At 37.2% G+C, this 16,068-nt stretch overlaps 1 protein-coding gene across 3 annotated transcripts in view; it reads right to left on the bottom strand.

Moving 5' to 3' along the window:
* Positions 1-16,068, bottom strand: part of LOC128697036 (SMC5-SMC6 complex localization factor protein 1) — a 143,029-nt gene that overhangs the window by 63,173 nt on the left and 63,788 nt on the right. For all 3 annotated transcript variants that reach the window (XM_070095266.1, XM_070095268.1, XM_070095267.1), the window contains 4 exons: positions 14,665-14,787; positions 9,495-9,700; positions 3,397-3,538; positions 1,554-1,674 (listed from right to left, as the gene is read on the bottom strand). In XM_070095266.1, coding sequence (XP_069951367.1) covers positions 1,554-1,674; positions 3,397-3,538; positions 9,495-9,700; positions 14,665-14,787 — 592 coding nt within the window. The remainder of the gene's footprint in view (positions 1-1,553; positions 1,675-3,396; positions 3,539-9,494; positions 9,701-14,664; positions 14,788-16,068) is intronic.

The raw sequence follows: 16,068 nt of genomic DNA, 5'->3' as shown, positions 1-16,068 counted from the left end.
AGCAAATATCACAACAGCAAATATCACAGCAGCAAATATCACAGCAGCAAATATCACAGCAGCAAATATCACAACAGCAAATATCACAGCAGCAAATATCACAGATGCAAATATCACAGCAGCAAATATCACAGCAGCAAATATCACAGCAACAAATATCACAGATGCAAATATCACAGCAGCAAATATCACAGCAGCAAATATCACAACAGCAAATATCACAACAGCAAATATCACAGCAGCAAATATCACAGCAGCAAATATCACAGCAGCAAATATCACAGCAGCAAATATCACAGCAGCAAATATCACAGTTGCAAATATCACAGCAGCAAATATCACAGCAGCAAATATCACAGTTGCAAATATCACAGATGCAAATATCACAGCAGCAAATATCACAGCAGCAAATATCACAGTTGCAAATATCACAGCAGCAAATATCACAGCAGCAAATATCACAGCAGCAAATATCACAGCAGTAAATATCACAGCAACAAATATCACAGATGCAAATATCACAGCAGCAAATATCACAGCAGCAAATATCACAGCAACAAATATCACAGATGCAAATATCACAGCAGCAAATATCACAACAGCAAATATCACAGCAGCAAATATCACAGCAGCAAATATCACAGCAGCAAATATCACAGCAGCAAATATCACAGCAGCAAATATCACAGTTGCAAATATCACAGCAGCAAATATCACAGCAGCAAATATCACAGTTGCAAATATCACAGATGCAAATATCACAGATGCAAATATCACAGCAGCAAATATCACAGTTGCAAATATCACAGCAGCAAATATCACAGCAGCAAATATCACAGCAGCAAATATCACAGCAGTAAATATCACAGCAACAAATATCACAGATGCAAATATCACAGCAGCAAATATCACAGCAGCAAATATCACAGCAACAAATATCACAGATGCAAATATCACAGCAGCAAATATCACAACAGCAAATATCACAGCAGCAAATATCACAGCAGCAAATATCACAACAGCAAATATCACAGCAGCAAATATCACAGCAGCAAATATCACAGCAGCAAATATCACAGCAGCAAATATCACAGCAGCAAATATCACAACAGCAAATATCACAGCAGCAAATATCACAGCAGCAAATATCACAACAGCAAATATCACAGCAGCAAATATCACAGCAGCAAATATCACAGCAGCAAATATCACAGCAGCAAATATCACAGTTGCAAATATCACAGCAGCAAATATCACAACAGCAAATATCACAGCAGCAAATATCACAGTTGCAAATATCACAGCAGCAAATATCACAACAGTAAATATCACAGCAGCAAATATCACAGCAGTAAATATCACAGCAGCAAATATCACAGCAGTAAATATCACAGCAGCATATGATGACTTCAAAATACATCTATCTATGGTGTGCATACAAAAGTTTATTTCCCAAAAGAGTACTAATAAAATCTAGATATTAATATTAATTTTATTTTATTAATTAAAATAAAAACAGTAGGACAACTAAAAAAGTGTGAAGATAAACAAACCTTTTATGCGAAGCTGCAGTTCATTACCGACATGAAACAGTGAATTTGGCAGAGGACCATATGGGAGCAGACTCTGTTTTTCAGATCTCCATGTTAGTTCCAGTACCATGGATACAAGTTGCTGTGGAAAAAATAAACACAAATGCCTTTTCTTATCTCTTGAAAACAAAAATAAAAAATTCTATTTTCTTCTACAAATGCTGAATACTGTTCAAAATGTTTCTTAATTATCAACATATATCACTTCTTAGATTAGATTTTAGATTTTGGCACCAAAGTGGCTAGATTATTGTGCACCCCATATCCTTATTTCTAAGTGTAACGACATACTGTATACAGTGGACCCCCACGAATTCGCGTTTCTGAATTTATGGCTTCAGTAATTCGTGGACTTTTCCTTAGAACCTAACTAATAACTGTTTGAGGAAATCCCTGCAAATCTGCAGAATTTTTTTTTGTTTTTTTTTTCTAGGCAATATATAATTTTTTATGCATCTTAATGCTAAATATTAAAATATAATTTAATAATTTTCTAACATAAATATGCAATGTTAACGTAAATTTAGCAAAATTTCCATATAAAATATAATAATGTATAAATTAAATTATTACTGTGTATTTACCATACATATACCAAAGAAAATGGGGTTGCATGAATTACAGTATACAAAAGAAAATGGGATTGCATGAATAACAGTACATATGGGGGTAACATCAGTATTTTACATTCTAGCACTGCAGGAGACAGCAATACAGTACTGTATACAGATTTATCTTTACATTCTTTTCCTTTTATCAAGAGTGATGTATGAAGCTGAGTTTGAAATTATATTGAAGTGTTTCGGGGCATATTTAGGATTTAAACTATAAAAATAGGCATTTATAGGCATTTTTTTAACCACGTCCAGAATTTGCAGTTTTTCCAAATTTGCAGGTGGCCTTGGAACTTAACCCCTGCAAATTTGGGGGGACTACTGTACTATATTCAAAGGGAATTTTGTAATTAATACTGATCAGTGGCATAAATGAAGCCACATGGAGAAAAATAAGTCACTTTGTCTGACATTTTTGGGGGATATTGTAGTGAGTAATTTACACATGTTACTATGATAATCTAATGGCTATAATCATAACCATAATTTTAAAAATTATGGTAATGATTAAGCCAGTGGAAGGCCTCAATCAGATAACCAAAAGCTCCAGTTGTGGGTCATCATATGACTAAGACCCGTGTCAGAAAGCACTTGTCCTGTTTCCCGGGGAACCTTATTTAACCTACCCTGTTACTATGTATGATATTTGCACTTACAAGTACCTGTACCTCAATAAACTTACTTTATATATAGACCTACCACTGAGAGGTCCTCAACCTTCCTTTACGGCACTACACAGTGCTTTCCTTATCGTCTATTTTATTTTTTTCACATGTAATTGTGTCATATTCCATGATTCTTCTGTGTAACATTTTAGCAAATGTAGCTTGTAGCTAATAATTAGAGAAATGGCAAAAAAGTGAAAGACTATGAAGCTCTCAGGCATCTATTCTGATATCTATATTGAAGGCACCTGTGAAGGGACTCGAGATGGAGTATGCCACGGTCACACTGCCGTGGGATTCATCTGTAAAAACATGTGTTTGTGGTCACAGTGATGGCCCATGCTAACCTCTCTATGGTATACAGAAATATACCTAGTTGGATGAATGTTATTATAGCTAGCTGGTCCACTGGTTAACACACTGGCCTGTGAGTTTTAAGACTCACTTGCCATGGGTTCAAACCTCACCTGTTCCCTGATTTGTTTACAGTCTTGTTATTATGATTTTAAGAGTCATTGTACTCACTGATAAACAGTGCTTAACACTTGGTGGTGCTGATGACATTGAAACCCACAACTGAATGAGCTCTTTGACTGGCACAGTTGCTGAAGGATTCCTCGAGTGTCCCCAGAACACCTGCCAAGTGAGAAGCTCTCCCACACATTCACTGCAAATGGCAGATTTTTTTTAAATTATACATTTCATGGAAAAATACAGGTTTATCTTTATTTACTGGGAATAACATTCCTGTAAAAGTATGATGTAAGCAAAATAGGTAGAAATGTATTATTATTAATATTTTATTTCTCAATACTGGGCATCTACCACTGAGGCAAGAGGAAATTTTAGCATCAAAAGACTTTTTATAGCATATCAGATTGACCTGAATCCTATTTACATGGATTTTGGAAAGCTTGGGATAAAATAATTTAAATTTATAAATTTTATATTAATTCTTCCTCTGTAAGCCATGCGTGTCATAAGAGGCGACTAAAATGCTGGGAGCAATGGGCTAGTAACCCTTTCTCAAGTATACTTTAATAAAGTTAAAAAAAGAAACTTTTTTCTTTTTGGGTCACCCCGCCTGGGTGGGATGTGGCCGGTGCATTCATAGAAGAAATTTTATGTTATGTATAGTGGTTGCCTAACATTTTACTGTGCAAGAAATCATAAGATTATTGTAAATTCAATGTTGTTTATTACACACAAACATTTTCAAGCAGCAAGTGCTCCTATCTTAACAAATTTTAAATTTTTATACACTGAAACAAACAAAAAATGTATAATGCTATGTAAAATTTATTATGTTAACTAAAGAGATATTTGGTTGAACCTTAACCCTTTCACTGTCGAGACCCCTCCTCACAATCTTGCTCTCAGTATTGAAGAATTTAACCCTTAAATGGTCCAAACGTATACGTATATACGTTTTTTCAACATCTGAAAGTATGTTAAAAAATGTAGATTTTTTTTTTTTTACATGTGAAAACATGTAAAAAAACTTTTATCTACTTTTTTTTTTTGTTATATTTGAAAATATGTAAAAAAAAGTAGATCTACTTTTGTAGCACTACGAATTTGAACGTCGATCTGTTTGGACCGTTTAAGAAGGTTAAAAAAAAAAAAATTCTTAAGAAATAATAGAGAATCTTTTCCCGATGGTAATGGCACCAAAAGTACGAAATTTGATGGAAAACTTGCTGAATTACGTTCTCACAAAGTTAGCAGTCTTGGTGATATTTACGCATCAGCGATTTTGCCCACTTTGAGCCCTATTTTTGGCCAATTCCATTGTTCCAGTCAACCAAACTCATAGCTATTTTGCTAGAACTCCTTTTGTTCTATCGATTGAGTACAAAAAAAAACACCCATTTACCAATTTCAACTACCCAGTAAAGTGATCAGAAATTGGTAATTTGGCCAATTTCATGCACAATTCAAAGAAGGCCAATTTCAAAATAGGGTCCAGAATTAACAATGCAAACATTCCTAGCACTAAAATAAATTTTCTCTCTTCATTAGTCATATCTCCAGCTCCCTCTTATATTATGCTTGCTTTCCATTTTAGATTTTTATTTACACAAAAAATAAAAGATTTCCTGTTATGCAGACTACTGCATTATTGTAAAAATGGTATAAATAATATCAGCACATTTGTTAAAGCATATTAAATCCACCAGTTGACATGTATTGGACGCGTGACGTGATTCGTTTACTCTTAAACATCGGCAAAAACTGAACATTTCTGCTACTTTGAGCTCAATTTTAAGGTACTTTTAGTCTGTAAACCATTCAAAATCATCTCTAGTTCCATTCCATCAAATGAGACCAAGAAAACGAGAATACAACCATATACAGTGGACCCCCGCTTAACGATCACCTCCCAATGCGACCAATTATGTAAGTGCGTTTGTACGTGTATGTTTGGGGGTCTGAAATGGACTAATCTACTTCACAATATTCCTTATGGGAACAAATTCGGTCAGTACTGGCACCTGAACATACTTCTGGAATGAAAAAATATCGTTAACCGGAGGTCCACTGTATACCATACGAAAATACTACACTGCAAAGTCCCTATTTTAAATGAAAAACACGATCGGAGTTTATTTTCTTATTATGCACTGCATGCTGCATGATTTTTTTTATTCTGTGCACACTGACCACTCAGACCCATTCTCTCATATGTAGGCCTACCAGCTTTCTCCCGCAACATTGGAAGCCGCTAGAATTTTGGTGTACTATTACGGAACCAACACTGGCTTGCAAGCCGTAATATTACAGGACTGACAGTGTAAGGGTTACACAATGTAGGGGTTAAGGGCGCCAATCCCTCACCCAGTTAAGAATCTGCATATAACTTTTGACTGCCCAAAAATATTACTAATAGGCTACTAGTGACTAGAAGCCTTACCAATAACATAAACAGTCAATCAGCACATATCTGTATATGTATTAGTTACTGTATTCTTAAAATAAAGTAACCTAGAGAAAAGAATATGTTATTAAGAAAATCATAAGGAAGAGAAAAAGCATTTACAGTACGTACTGTACTGTATTTATCGATACAGTAAAGTTATGTCATCTGTTGACAAGATGAATCATGTGTGTCAGGACCTACATCAATACTGTCTTATATGGTACAAAACACTGTAATGTTAAACATACTGTATTACTAACACTAGACATCAAAAATGAAAAGATAATGTGAAGAAATTCATTCTTATTTATGACAATATTGCATCTTTACGAATGTTAACATTTCTCTTGACTGTGAATGGAACATGTACAATTTGTAATTGTTTGTGTTCGTAAGTTTTGAACAATTTCAACTTTTTATAATAGATCTGTGTATATTTTATGGTAGCAAACAATAAAATAGACTATTATCAACATAAATTTTATGCATTCGTGACATACCTAACTTTTTCTTAATTTTTTTGGTAGCAAATATCCAAAAGAATTATTGTATAAGTGGACCTGCGCAGTTAAACCCATGTTGTTCAAGGGTCAACTGTATTTTAATTCTGATGAAAAGATTTTTAAAGAGTTAGCAATGGTGACCTTGTTTCCTCATGAATACAGTAGTCCCATATATCCACAGGGAATATGTTCCAAGACCTACTGTGGATAATAGCAAACCTATACATGTGTGTCATTTTTTGTATACATACATATCTATGATCAAGTTTAATTGATAAATTATGCACAATAAGTCAAGAATTAGTCCATTTCACTGATGGAAAGCACTTCATGGCATCTCTTAGGCTTTGACAAATTGCCGTTATTAAGCAAAATTAAGTTTTTTGTTTCGGCCAAGGTAAACTGTGGAAATCAGATCCGTGGATACTGGGGTTTTACTGTACCTGCCACAGTATACCACACAGCACCTTCAGCAGGAAACATTCCAGCTGAGCAGTTCATGTGACATGCTGTAATAATACTCATTCCTTGTCACTGTTAGAGTTTCTTCCACTATTTTATGACATTTTGTAACTATAAGTTTTACTGAAAGAGAGTGCAAAAATTATAGGGGGATAAGTCTGTTGAGTATACCTGGTAAAGTGTATGGTAGAGTTATTATTGAAAGAATTAAGAATAAGACAGAGAATAGGATAGCAGATGAACAAGGAGGCTTTAAGAAAGGTAGGGGGTGTGTGGACCAGGTGTTTACAGTGAAACATATAAGTGAACAGTATTTAGATAAGGCTAAAGAGGTTTTTGTGACATTTATGGATTTGGAAAAGGCATATGACAGGGTGGATAGGGGGGCAATGTGGCAGATGTTGCAGGTGTATGGTGTAGGAGGTAGGTTACTGAAAGCAGTGAAGAGTTTTTATGAGGATAGTGAGGCTCAAGTTAGAGTATGTAGGAAAGAGGGAGATTACTTGTCAGTAAAAGTAGGCCTTAGACAAGGATGTGTGATGTCACCGTGGTTGTTTAATATATTTATAGATGGGGTTGTAAGGGAAGTAAATGCGAGGGTCTTGGCAAGAGGCGTGGAGTTAAAAGATAAAGAATCACACAAAGTGGGAGTTGTCACAGTTGCTCTTTGCTGATGACACTGTGCTCTTGGGAGATTCTGAAGAGAAGTTGCAGAGGTTGGTGGATGAATTTGGTAGGGTATGCAAAAGAAGAAAATTAAAAGTGAATACAGGAAAGAGTAAGGTTATGAGGATAACAAAAAGATTAGGTGATGAAAGATTGGATATCAGATTGGAAGGAGAGAATATGGAGGAGGTGAATGTATTCAGATATTTGGGAGTGGACGTGTCAGCGGATGGGTCTATGAAAGATGAGGTGAATCATAGAATTGATGAGGGGAAAAGGGTGAGTGGTGCACTTAGGAGTCTGTGGAGACAAAGAACTTTCTCCTTGGAGGCAAAGAGGGGAATGTATGAGAGTATAGTTTTACCAACGCTCTTATATGGGTGTGAAGCATGGGTGATGAATGTTGCAGTGAGGAGAAGGCTGGAGGCAGTGGAGATGTCAGTGAAAGGAAGGCGGGGTAGGGGTCGGCCTAGGAAAGGTTGGAGGGAGGGGGTAAAGGAGGTTTTGTGTGCGAGGGGCTTGGACTTCCAGCAGGCATGCGTGAGCGTGTTTGATAGGAGTGAATGGAGACAAATGGTTTTTAATACTTGACGTGCTGTTGGAGTGTGAGCAAAGTAACATTTAAGAAGGGGTTCAGGGAAACCGGCAGGCCGGACTTGAGTCCTGGAGATGGGAAGTACAGTGCCTGCACTCTGAAGGAGGGGTGTTAATGTTGCAGTTTAAAAACTGTAGTGTAAAGCACCCTTCTGGCAAGACAGTGATGGAGTGAATGATGGTGAAAGTTTTTCTTTTTCGGGCCACCCTGCCTTGGTGGGAATCGGCCAGTGTGATAATAAAAAAATAATAATAATAAAAGTTTTATTAAAGATTACTGAGCATTATACTAAATTAATGGCAAATGGCAGTAGTGTATGCATTTTGTAAATACAGAGATGGTCTTGTAAATAGAATGATGGTCTTGTAAATACAGTGATGGACTTGTACATACAATGATGGTTTTGTACATACAGTGATGGTCTTGTAAATAGAGTACAGTGGAACCTCAAATTTCGAACGTACCGCTTATAGAACTCTTCGAAAATTGACCACTTTTTTCGTAACAACTTTGTCCCTATTATCGAACTAGCCCCTATTTTCGAACCGCCAGGTACCGGACCTGTCCACCAGCCTGCTCTGTCCACGTCCCCGTGCAGGCGCCGTGAGCCAGTCTGGCTTTGTTGATACTTGAGTGAACACTAACCTGCAGTCTCATTCGAACATTTTATGATTAATTCATTGTGTTTAGTGCTTGTGGGACTGTGAAATAAGCTACCATGGACCCAAAGAAACTTGCTAGTGGTAACACCATAGATGTGAAGAAGGAAATAATACAGAAGTGGAATGATGTCCAAGTGGAATGATGTCGAAATGTTTGTGGAGAAGTACCACCCTGAGCAAGCTGAAACAAGCCATCTTTGCAACAAGTTCAGTGACAGAACCATGTCCCATTTTAGGGAAATCTTAAAGAGGCACCAGAAACAGAGGACTGTGGACAGTTATTTTGTGAGACAGGGGTCCAGTGGCTCTCAAGCTGGTCCTAGTGGCATTAAAAGACAGAGAAGGGAAGTAACCCCAGAGAGGGCTTTGATACCTAAGGTCCTCATGTAGGGGGATTCCCCTTCCAAACACTAACCCCAACTCCCTCTCTCCTCCTTCCTATCTTCCAGATGCCATCACCAATCTTCAATAAAGGTAAGTAAAAATGTTATTTTATGTTTATTTAAATTTGTTAATAATTGTTCACTATATTTGTTGTGTGTATGTAAAACTACCTATGTAATACTACCTATAAAATGTAATGTTTTGTGAATATTTTTGGGTTTCTGGAATGGATTAATTGTATTTCCATTATTTATTATGGGAAATATTGCTTTGCCTTTCAAACTTTTCGAATTTAGAACTAGCTCCTGGAACGAATTAAGTTTGAAATTTGAGGTTCCACTGTAATGGTCATGTAAATTTAGCGATGGGTAAGTGAGACACTAAGACTATAAAAAGTACACTATGACTTAAAAATAAAACGTCTGTTTCACCTGTTGTTGTTCTCCTTCATATCCTTCTTAAACAAAGCAAGAAGGAACTGGAGAAGACCAAGTGAGTGGTTCACTATAGTCGTGGTGCCATCAACATAACATGACTGAGAGTAATCCACCTCCTCCTCTAGGGTCAAGTGTGTCTGCAGTGCTTCTATCGCTGAGTGCACAAATGTCCAAGCTCGATTAAATTCCTGCTCCGAATTCTGTTCGAATATTAGGTGTTAAGTAATTATTAAGTCTATAATCTGGCCAATATGAGGATTATTTTCTCCATGGCCATCCCCTGCCAAGGCAGTTTGATCAAATAAAAAAACCAGATTCACCATCATCTATTTAGTCACTGTCTTTTCAGAAGTGTGTTGACATCACAATCAATTACTCTCTGACTGCAATATCTCCACCCCTTCTTCAGAGTGCAGGCACTGCTCTTCCCACCTCTAGGACTCAAGTCTGGCTAGTCAGTTTCCCTGAATCCCTTCATAAAAGTTACCACACTCACACTCCAACAAAGCATGCATTAAATATCACTTATTTCCATTCATTCCTACCTAACATACTCACAAATGTGTGCTGGATATTCAAGCCCCTAAATTTCAACCCCTTTCTTATCCCTCTTTATTATACCCTTGGTGATCCCACATCACTTTAACCCTTTCAGGGTCCGTCCCGTAAATCTACGGCTTTACGTTCAGGGTCCAAACCGTAGATCTACGGCATGAGCTCAGCTCACTCTGATAAGCTGTGAGCGGTAAATGTGGGCCTAGATATGAGAGAATACATCTATGTGGTATGTGTGCACCACATAAAACAAATCCTGTGGCACACAGTGTATAATGAGAGAAAAAAAACTGAGACCATGATTTTCGATTAAAACAGCGACTTTGCAGTGTTTTTTTCGTATGTTTGTTATAGTTATATTTGTGATTTCTTGATCTCATTTGATAGAATGGAAGACATATTACAGAAATAGAGATGATTTTGATTGGTTTTAGCACTGGAAATGGCTTGAAACTGAGCTCAAAGTAGCAGAAATGTTAAATTTTTGCCGATGTTCAAGAGTAAACAAACGACCTCACACGTCTAATACACGCCAGCTGGTGGGTCTAATATGCATTCACAAATATGGTGATGATATTTATACAATTATTACAATATTGCATAACAGTAAATCTTCTATTTTTTGGTTTGAATAAAAATTCATTATGTGAATAAAAAAATCAAAATGGAATTCATTTGTAAAGCCTCAAAATATAACTAATGAACATAGGAAATGTTAGTTTAGTGCCAGGAATACCTACATTGTTTATTCTGGACCCTATTTTGAAATTGGAATATTTTGAACTTTGTGTTAAATTGGCCAAATTACCAATTTCTAATCACTTTATTTTGTAGTTGAAACAGTTGACTTGGCGATTTCTTGTGCTCAATCGATAGAATAGAAGTAATACTAGCGAAATAGCTAAGAATTTAGTCGACTGGAATAATGTAATTGGCCTAAAATGGGAGTCAAAGTCGGCAAAATCGCCGATTCGTAAACATCGCTGACGCATCAAAATTCGCGAGAGCATAATTTCATCAATTTTCCATCAAAGTTCGTACTTTTTTGTTTTATTACCTTCAGAAAAAGATTCTCTACCATTTCATAAGAAAAAATAAAAAAATTTTTCTGGGGGGGGGGAAAATTCTTGGACCCTGGTGCGCACTTTGAAATTTGGCCTCTGGACCCTGGTGCGCACTTTGAAATTTGGCCTCTGGACCCTGATGCGCACTTTGAACTTTGGCCTCTGGACCCTGAAAGGGTTAATTTCCACACTCTGAATTCTTGGAATGATATTCATACCACACATTGCTCTCAGACATGATATTTCTGCTGCCTCTAGCTTTCTGGCTGCAGCATTCAAAATCCATGCCTCACACCCACATGTAAGTGCTGGTACCTCTATACTCTGGTACGCATCTTTTCTCACTTTGCACAGATATAGGAGCTGTGAACTGACCCTTGCAGCCACATATATGTGAGTACACTACTCACCCTTTTTTTTCCCTCATCTATTTTATGGTTCACCTTGTGCTTCACAGAAGCCTCTACTGACACGTACTCTCTAAAATCTCTAAATATGTCCACTTCTATCAAGCTCCCGCCTTCCAATCTGATACTCAATCTATCATTGCCTAGATTTTTACTGTTTCTCTTATCTCTTTGTTCTTCTTTCACTCTCAGCACAGACTCTTAGTTATCCAAGATTTGGACATAATAAAGGTCATTAAGACAGCATGTAACTTGTTCTCCAGCGGTCAGTATAAAAAGCTTCAACTTAATGTATAGAGAAGAATTGTCTAAATTTCCATTAAATCTGAATAAAAAATAAAAGAAATCTATAGAGTACTAAGTGATAACCATAATACATTACTGTAGGTATAGTATTAGACAGTACTAAATATATAATACAGTACCATACATAAAAAATATTGAAGATTAAGGAATTAAAAGTTAAATTTGACTGTCTCTTATTTCTGAAATCCATTAAAGTTTACTTTAATCACTAGTGTATATTTATTACACCTCCAAAATAATGATGATGATGATGATGCTTGCATTATCTAAGACTGTGCCTGCACATCTAATGTACCTCCAGAATGATGATAAAACTGTTGATGTTGTATCATCTTCGACTGTTCCTGCCCTAAAGTTCTGTTAACAACCCTGTGTCATATGGAAACATGAATTACCATTTGTCTTTGTGTACAGAATGGTTCTTTAGTTTTCTAGTGCTTGGCAGTATTTTTGTCTGCAATTGAACATTTGCAGGACACTATCACTCATACAACTCACATACAATACAGCCTCTCCTCACTTAATGGAGTTCCATTCCTAAAACTACGTAGGTAAACGAATTCATTGCTAAGTGAGGAGCATACTATAATGGTAATGAGTTTGTGTCAACCATCTCTGACATTGTTTTAATGTCACCTTTGCAATATGAATAACATTTCTGGTATATTTTTAAATGTTTATACAGAAGTGTACTGTACATTGTAATAAACAGAATAGAGGAAATCAGCTCTAATATGCATTATATAGGTATGCATACTGGTCAGAGAGCCTGTTGTAAGCCCAAGTCGTAGGTATGAGTATGTCGCTAAGTGAGAAGAGGCTGTACTTGAACTGGACCTGACTGGTTGTGTTCTCTTTCTATTCACTGTCTTGGTGCTTGCAAGTGGATATGGCTATGGATAGGACTGCCTATTGATTTGTGATTTTTTTCATACTTTTAAAAATATTTTATGTGGCAGATGTTACAGGTGTATGGTGTAGGAGGTAGGTTATTGAAAGCAGTGAAGAGTTTTTATGAGGATAGTGAGGCTCAAGTTAGAGTATGTAGGAAAGAGGGAAATTATTTCCCAGTAAAAGTAGGCCTTAGACAAGAATGTGTGATGTCACCGTGGTTGTTTAATATACTTATAGATGGGGTTGTAAGAGAAGTAAATGCGAGGGTCTTGGCAAGAGGTGTGGAGTTAAAAGATAAAGAATCACACATAAAGTGGGAGTTGTCACAGTTGCTCTTTGCTGATGACACGGTGCTCTTGGGAGATTCTGAAGAGAAGTTGCAGAGATTGGTGGATGAATTTGGTAGGGTGTGCAAAAGAAGAAAATTAAAAGTGAATACAGGAAAGAGTAAGGTTATGAGGATAACAAAAAGATTAGGTGATGAAAGATTGGATATCAGATTGGAGGGAGAGAGTATGGAGGAGGTGAATGTATTCAGATACTTGGGAGTGGACGTGTCAGCGGATGGGTCTATGAAAGATGAGGTGAATCATAGAATTGATGAGGGGAAAAGGGTGAGTGGTGCACTTAGGAGTCTGTGGAGACAAAGAACTTTGTCCTTGGAGGCAAAGAGGGGAATGTATGAGAGTATAGTTTTACCAACGCTCTTATATGGGTGTGAAGCATGGGTGATGAATGTTGCAGCGAGGAGAAGGCTGGAGGCAGTGGATTTGTCATGTCTGAGGGCAATGTGTGGTGTGAATATAATGCAGAGAATTCGTAGTTTGGAAGTTAGGAGGAGGTGCGGGATTACCAAAACTGTTGTCCAGAGGGCTGAGGAAGGGTTGTTGAGGTGGTTCGGACATGTAGAGAGAATGGAGCGAAACAGAGTGACTTCAAGAGTGTATCAGTCTGTAGTGGAAGGAAGGCGGGGTAGGGGTCGGCCTAGGAAAGGTTGGAGGGAGGGGGTAAAGGAGGTTTTGTGTGCGAGGGGCGAGGGGCTTGGACTTCCAGCAGGCATGCGTGAGCGTGTTTGATAGGAGTGAATGGAGACAAATGGTTTTTAATACTTGACGTGCTGTTGGAGTGTGAGCAAAGTAACATTTATGAAGGGGTTCAGGGAAACTGGCAGGCCGGACTTGAGTCCTGGAGATGGGAAGTACAGTGCCTGCACTCTGAAGGAGGGGTGTTAATGTTGCAGTTTAAAAACTGTAGTGTAAAGCACCCTTCTGGCAAGACAGTGATGGAGTGAATGATGGTGAAAGTTTTTCTTTTTCGGGCCACCCTGCCTTGGTGGGAATTGGCCAGTGTGATAATAAAAAAAAAAAATATTTTTAGAATTGCTCGAGCATGTGAAAATCCTTGAAGCACAGTGTCAGACAGAGTGGCATCCAACAGAGGTGATGGTGCACTGCACCATCTGACAAGACAGTGACAGAGTGAATGATGGTAAAAGTTCCTTTATTGGGTCATCTGCCTCAGTGGGAGATGGGCAGCATGATAAAAAAAATATTAATTCTCCTAAACCAATCTTTGATTACTTTAATTTACTTTGAACTCTTATTAAAGGCAACTCACAGGCCCAAGTCTGAGGGTAACTTAGTGTCTGATATATTAATGTTTTACTGCAGGAGGGGTAGAGATATGTTGCAGTTTTTGAACTGTAGTGTTGGCATGCAGTAAATAGGAACTTATCCCTGATTAACTGACAATTTTATAGTCAAGTGTGAAGGGAGGGTAAAACTTGAATCTTCGTCACATGGTCATAATTATCTAGAAATAGTGAGTGTTTAGCACATTATGAAAACTATATTAGTAGTGGTAAGTATGGACAAGTACAGCTCTCAAAGATATCATTATTATATACAGTAAAAACAATAAATAAGAGAAATACCATACCTGGAAGGTAGAATCCAAGACCTCGAGGTAATAGGATCGCATTCTGGAATTAACTGGTGGGTGAAATGCCAAAATGTAATAAGAAAGTCCAAGCGCTCGAGAATGCACAATACCATACTGGGTCTGTCAGAATGGAAAATTTAACATTTTGAAACATAATTTAACAGCAAAACATCAGTCAGCCAGTATTATATAAGAGAACGTTCTTAATAGAGTCAATCAAATCACAAGTGTTTCTCATAGGTATGAGAAATAGCTTCACACAAGTCTGTGTTGTTAGTCAATTAATTGATACATAACACCCTTCACTATATCAAAAAGGAAATCATTCAATATCATAATCACCTACATTTTTTTTTCACCTATGCGAAGCTGCAGGAGAAGAATTAAGTCATGATGCCCCTTAATTAACATCTAGTCTATCTTAACAATACTTTTAAACTTTCTAGTGCTCTAATTAGCAAAGTATATGCCTCCTCTAGTAGAGTATATGCCTCCTCTAGTAGATTATATGCCTCCTCTAGTAGAGTATATGCCTCCTCTAGTAATTATATGCCTCTTCTAGTAGAGTATATGCCTCCTCTAGTAGATTATATGCCTCTAGAGTATATGCCTCTTCTAGAAGACCTTACCTAACTTACATCGTTGGTGCCAGATATACTTCCACACCGTAATTTATGCCCACCATACCTGCATGTCATAATTTATGTCACCATGCTTGTGTACCATAATTTATGCCCACTAAGCCTGCACATCATAATGCCCACCATGCTTACATACCATAATTAATGTCCACCATGCTTACACACCATAATTAATGCCCACCATGCTTACACACCATAATTAATGCCCATCATGCTTACACACCATAATTAATGCCCACCATGTCTGCATACCATAATTTATGCCCTCTATACTGTCTCCCACCATGGCAGGGTGATCCAAAAAAAAGAAGAAACACTTTCACCATCACTGTTTTGTGCCAACATTACAGCTCAGATGCCTCTCCAGACTGTAACACAGTACAGACACTGTACTTTCCACCTCCAGGACTAGAACATCTCCACCCCTCCTTCAGAGTACAGACACTGTACTTTCCACCTCCAGGACTCAAGTCCATACCAGAGGGACAAACTACAAAGAGAACAAAAAGCTGTCCAAGATACTGCTAGAAACCCCAAATTTTTCAAGTAAGTAAGTAAGTAAGTAAGTTTATTCAGATATACACAAATACAGTTACATAGATTATCATACATAGCAACATATGTGTAGAGAACCTAGGATAACCCAAAAAAGTCAGACAGAGTGACTTATTTCCATTGGGGTCCTTTTACCTTATTATTATAATATAAAGGTTATAATATTTTCTTATTATTCTACAATGAAGATAACATCTTATTATCA

This window comes from Cherax quadricarinatus, chromosome 49 (genome assembly GCF_038502225.1).
Source record: "Cherax quadricarinatus isolate ZL_2023a chromosome 49, ASM3850222v1, whole genome shotgun sequence".
Classification (NCBI taxonomy): Eukaryota; Metazoa; Arthropoda; class Malacostraca; order Decapoda; family Parastacidae; genus Cherax; species Cherax quadricarinatus.
The sequence above is the reverse complement of the archived record's forward strand: the minus strand, read 5'-3'. Positions and strand labels throughout refer to the sequence as shown.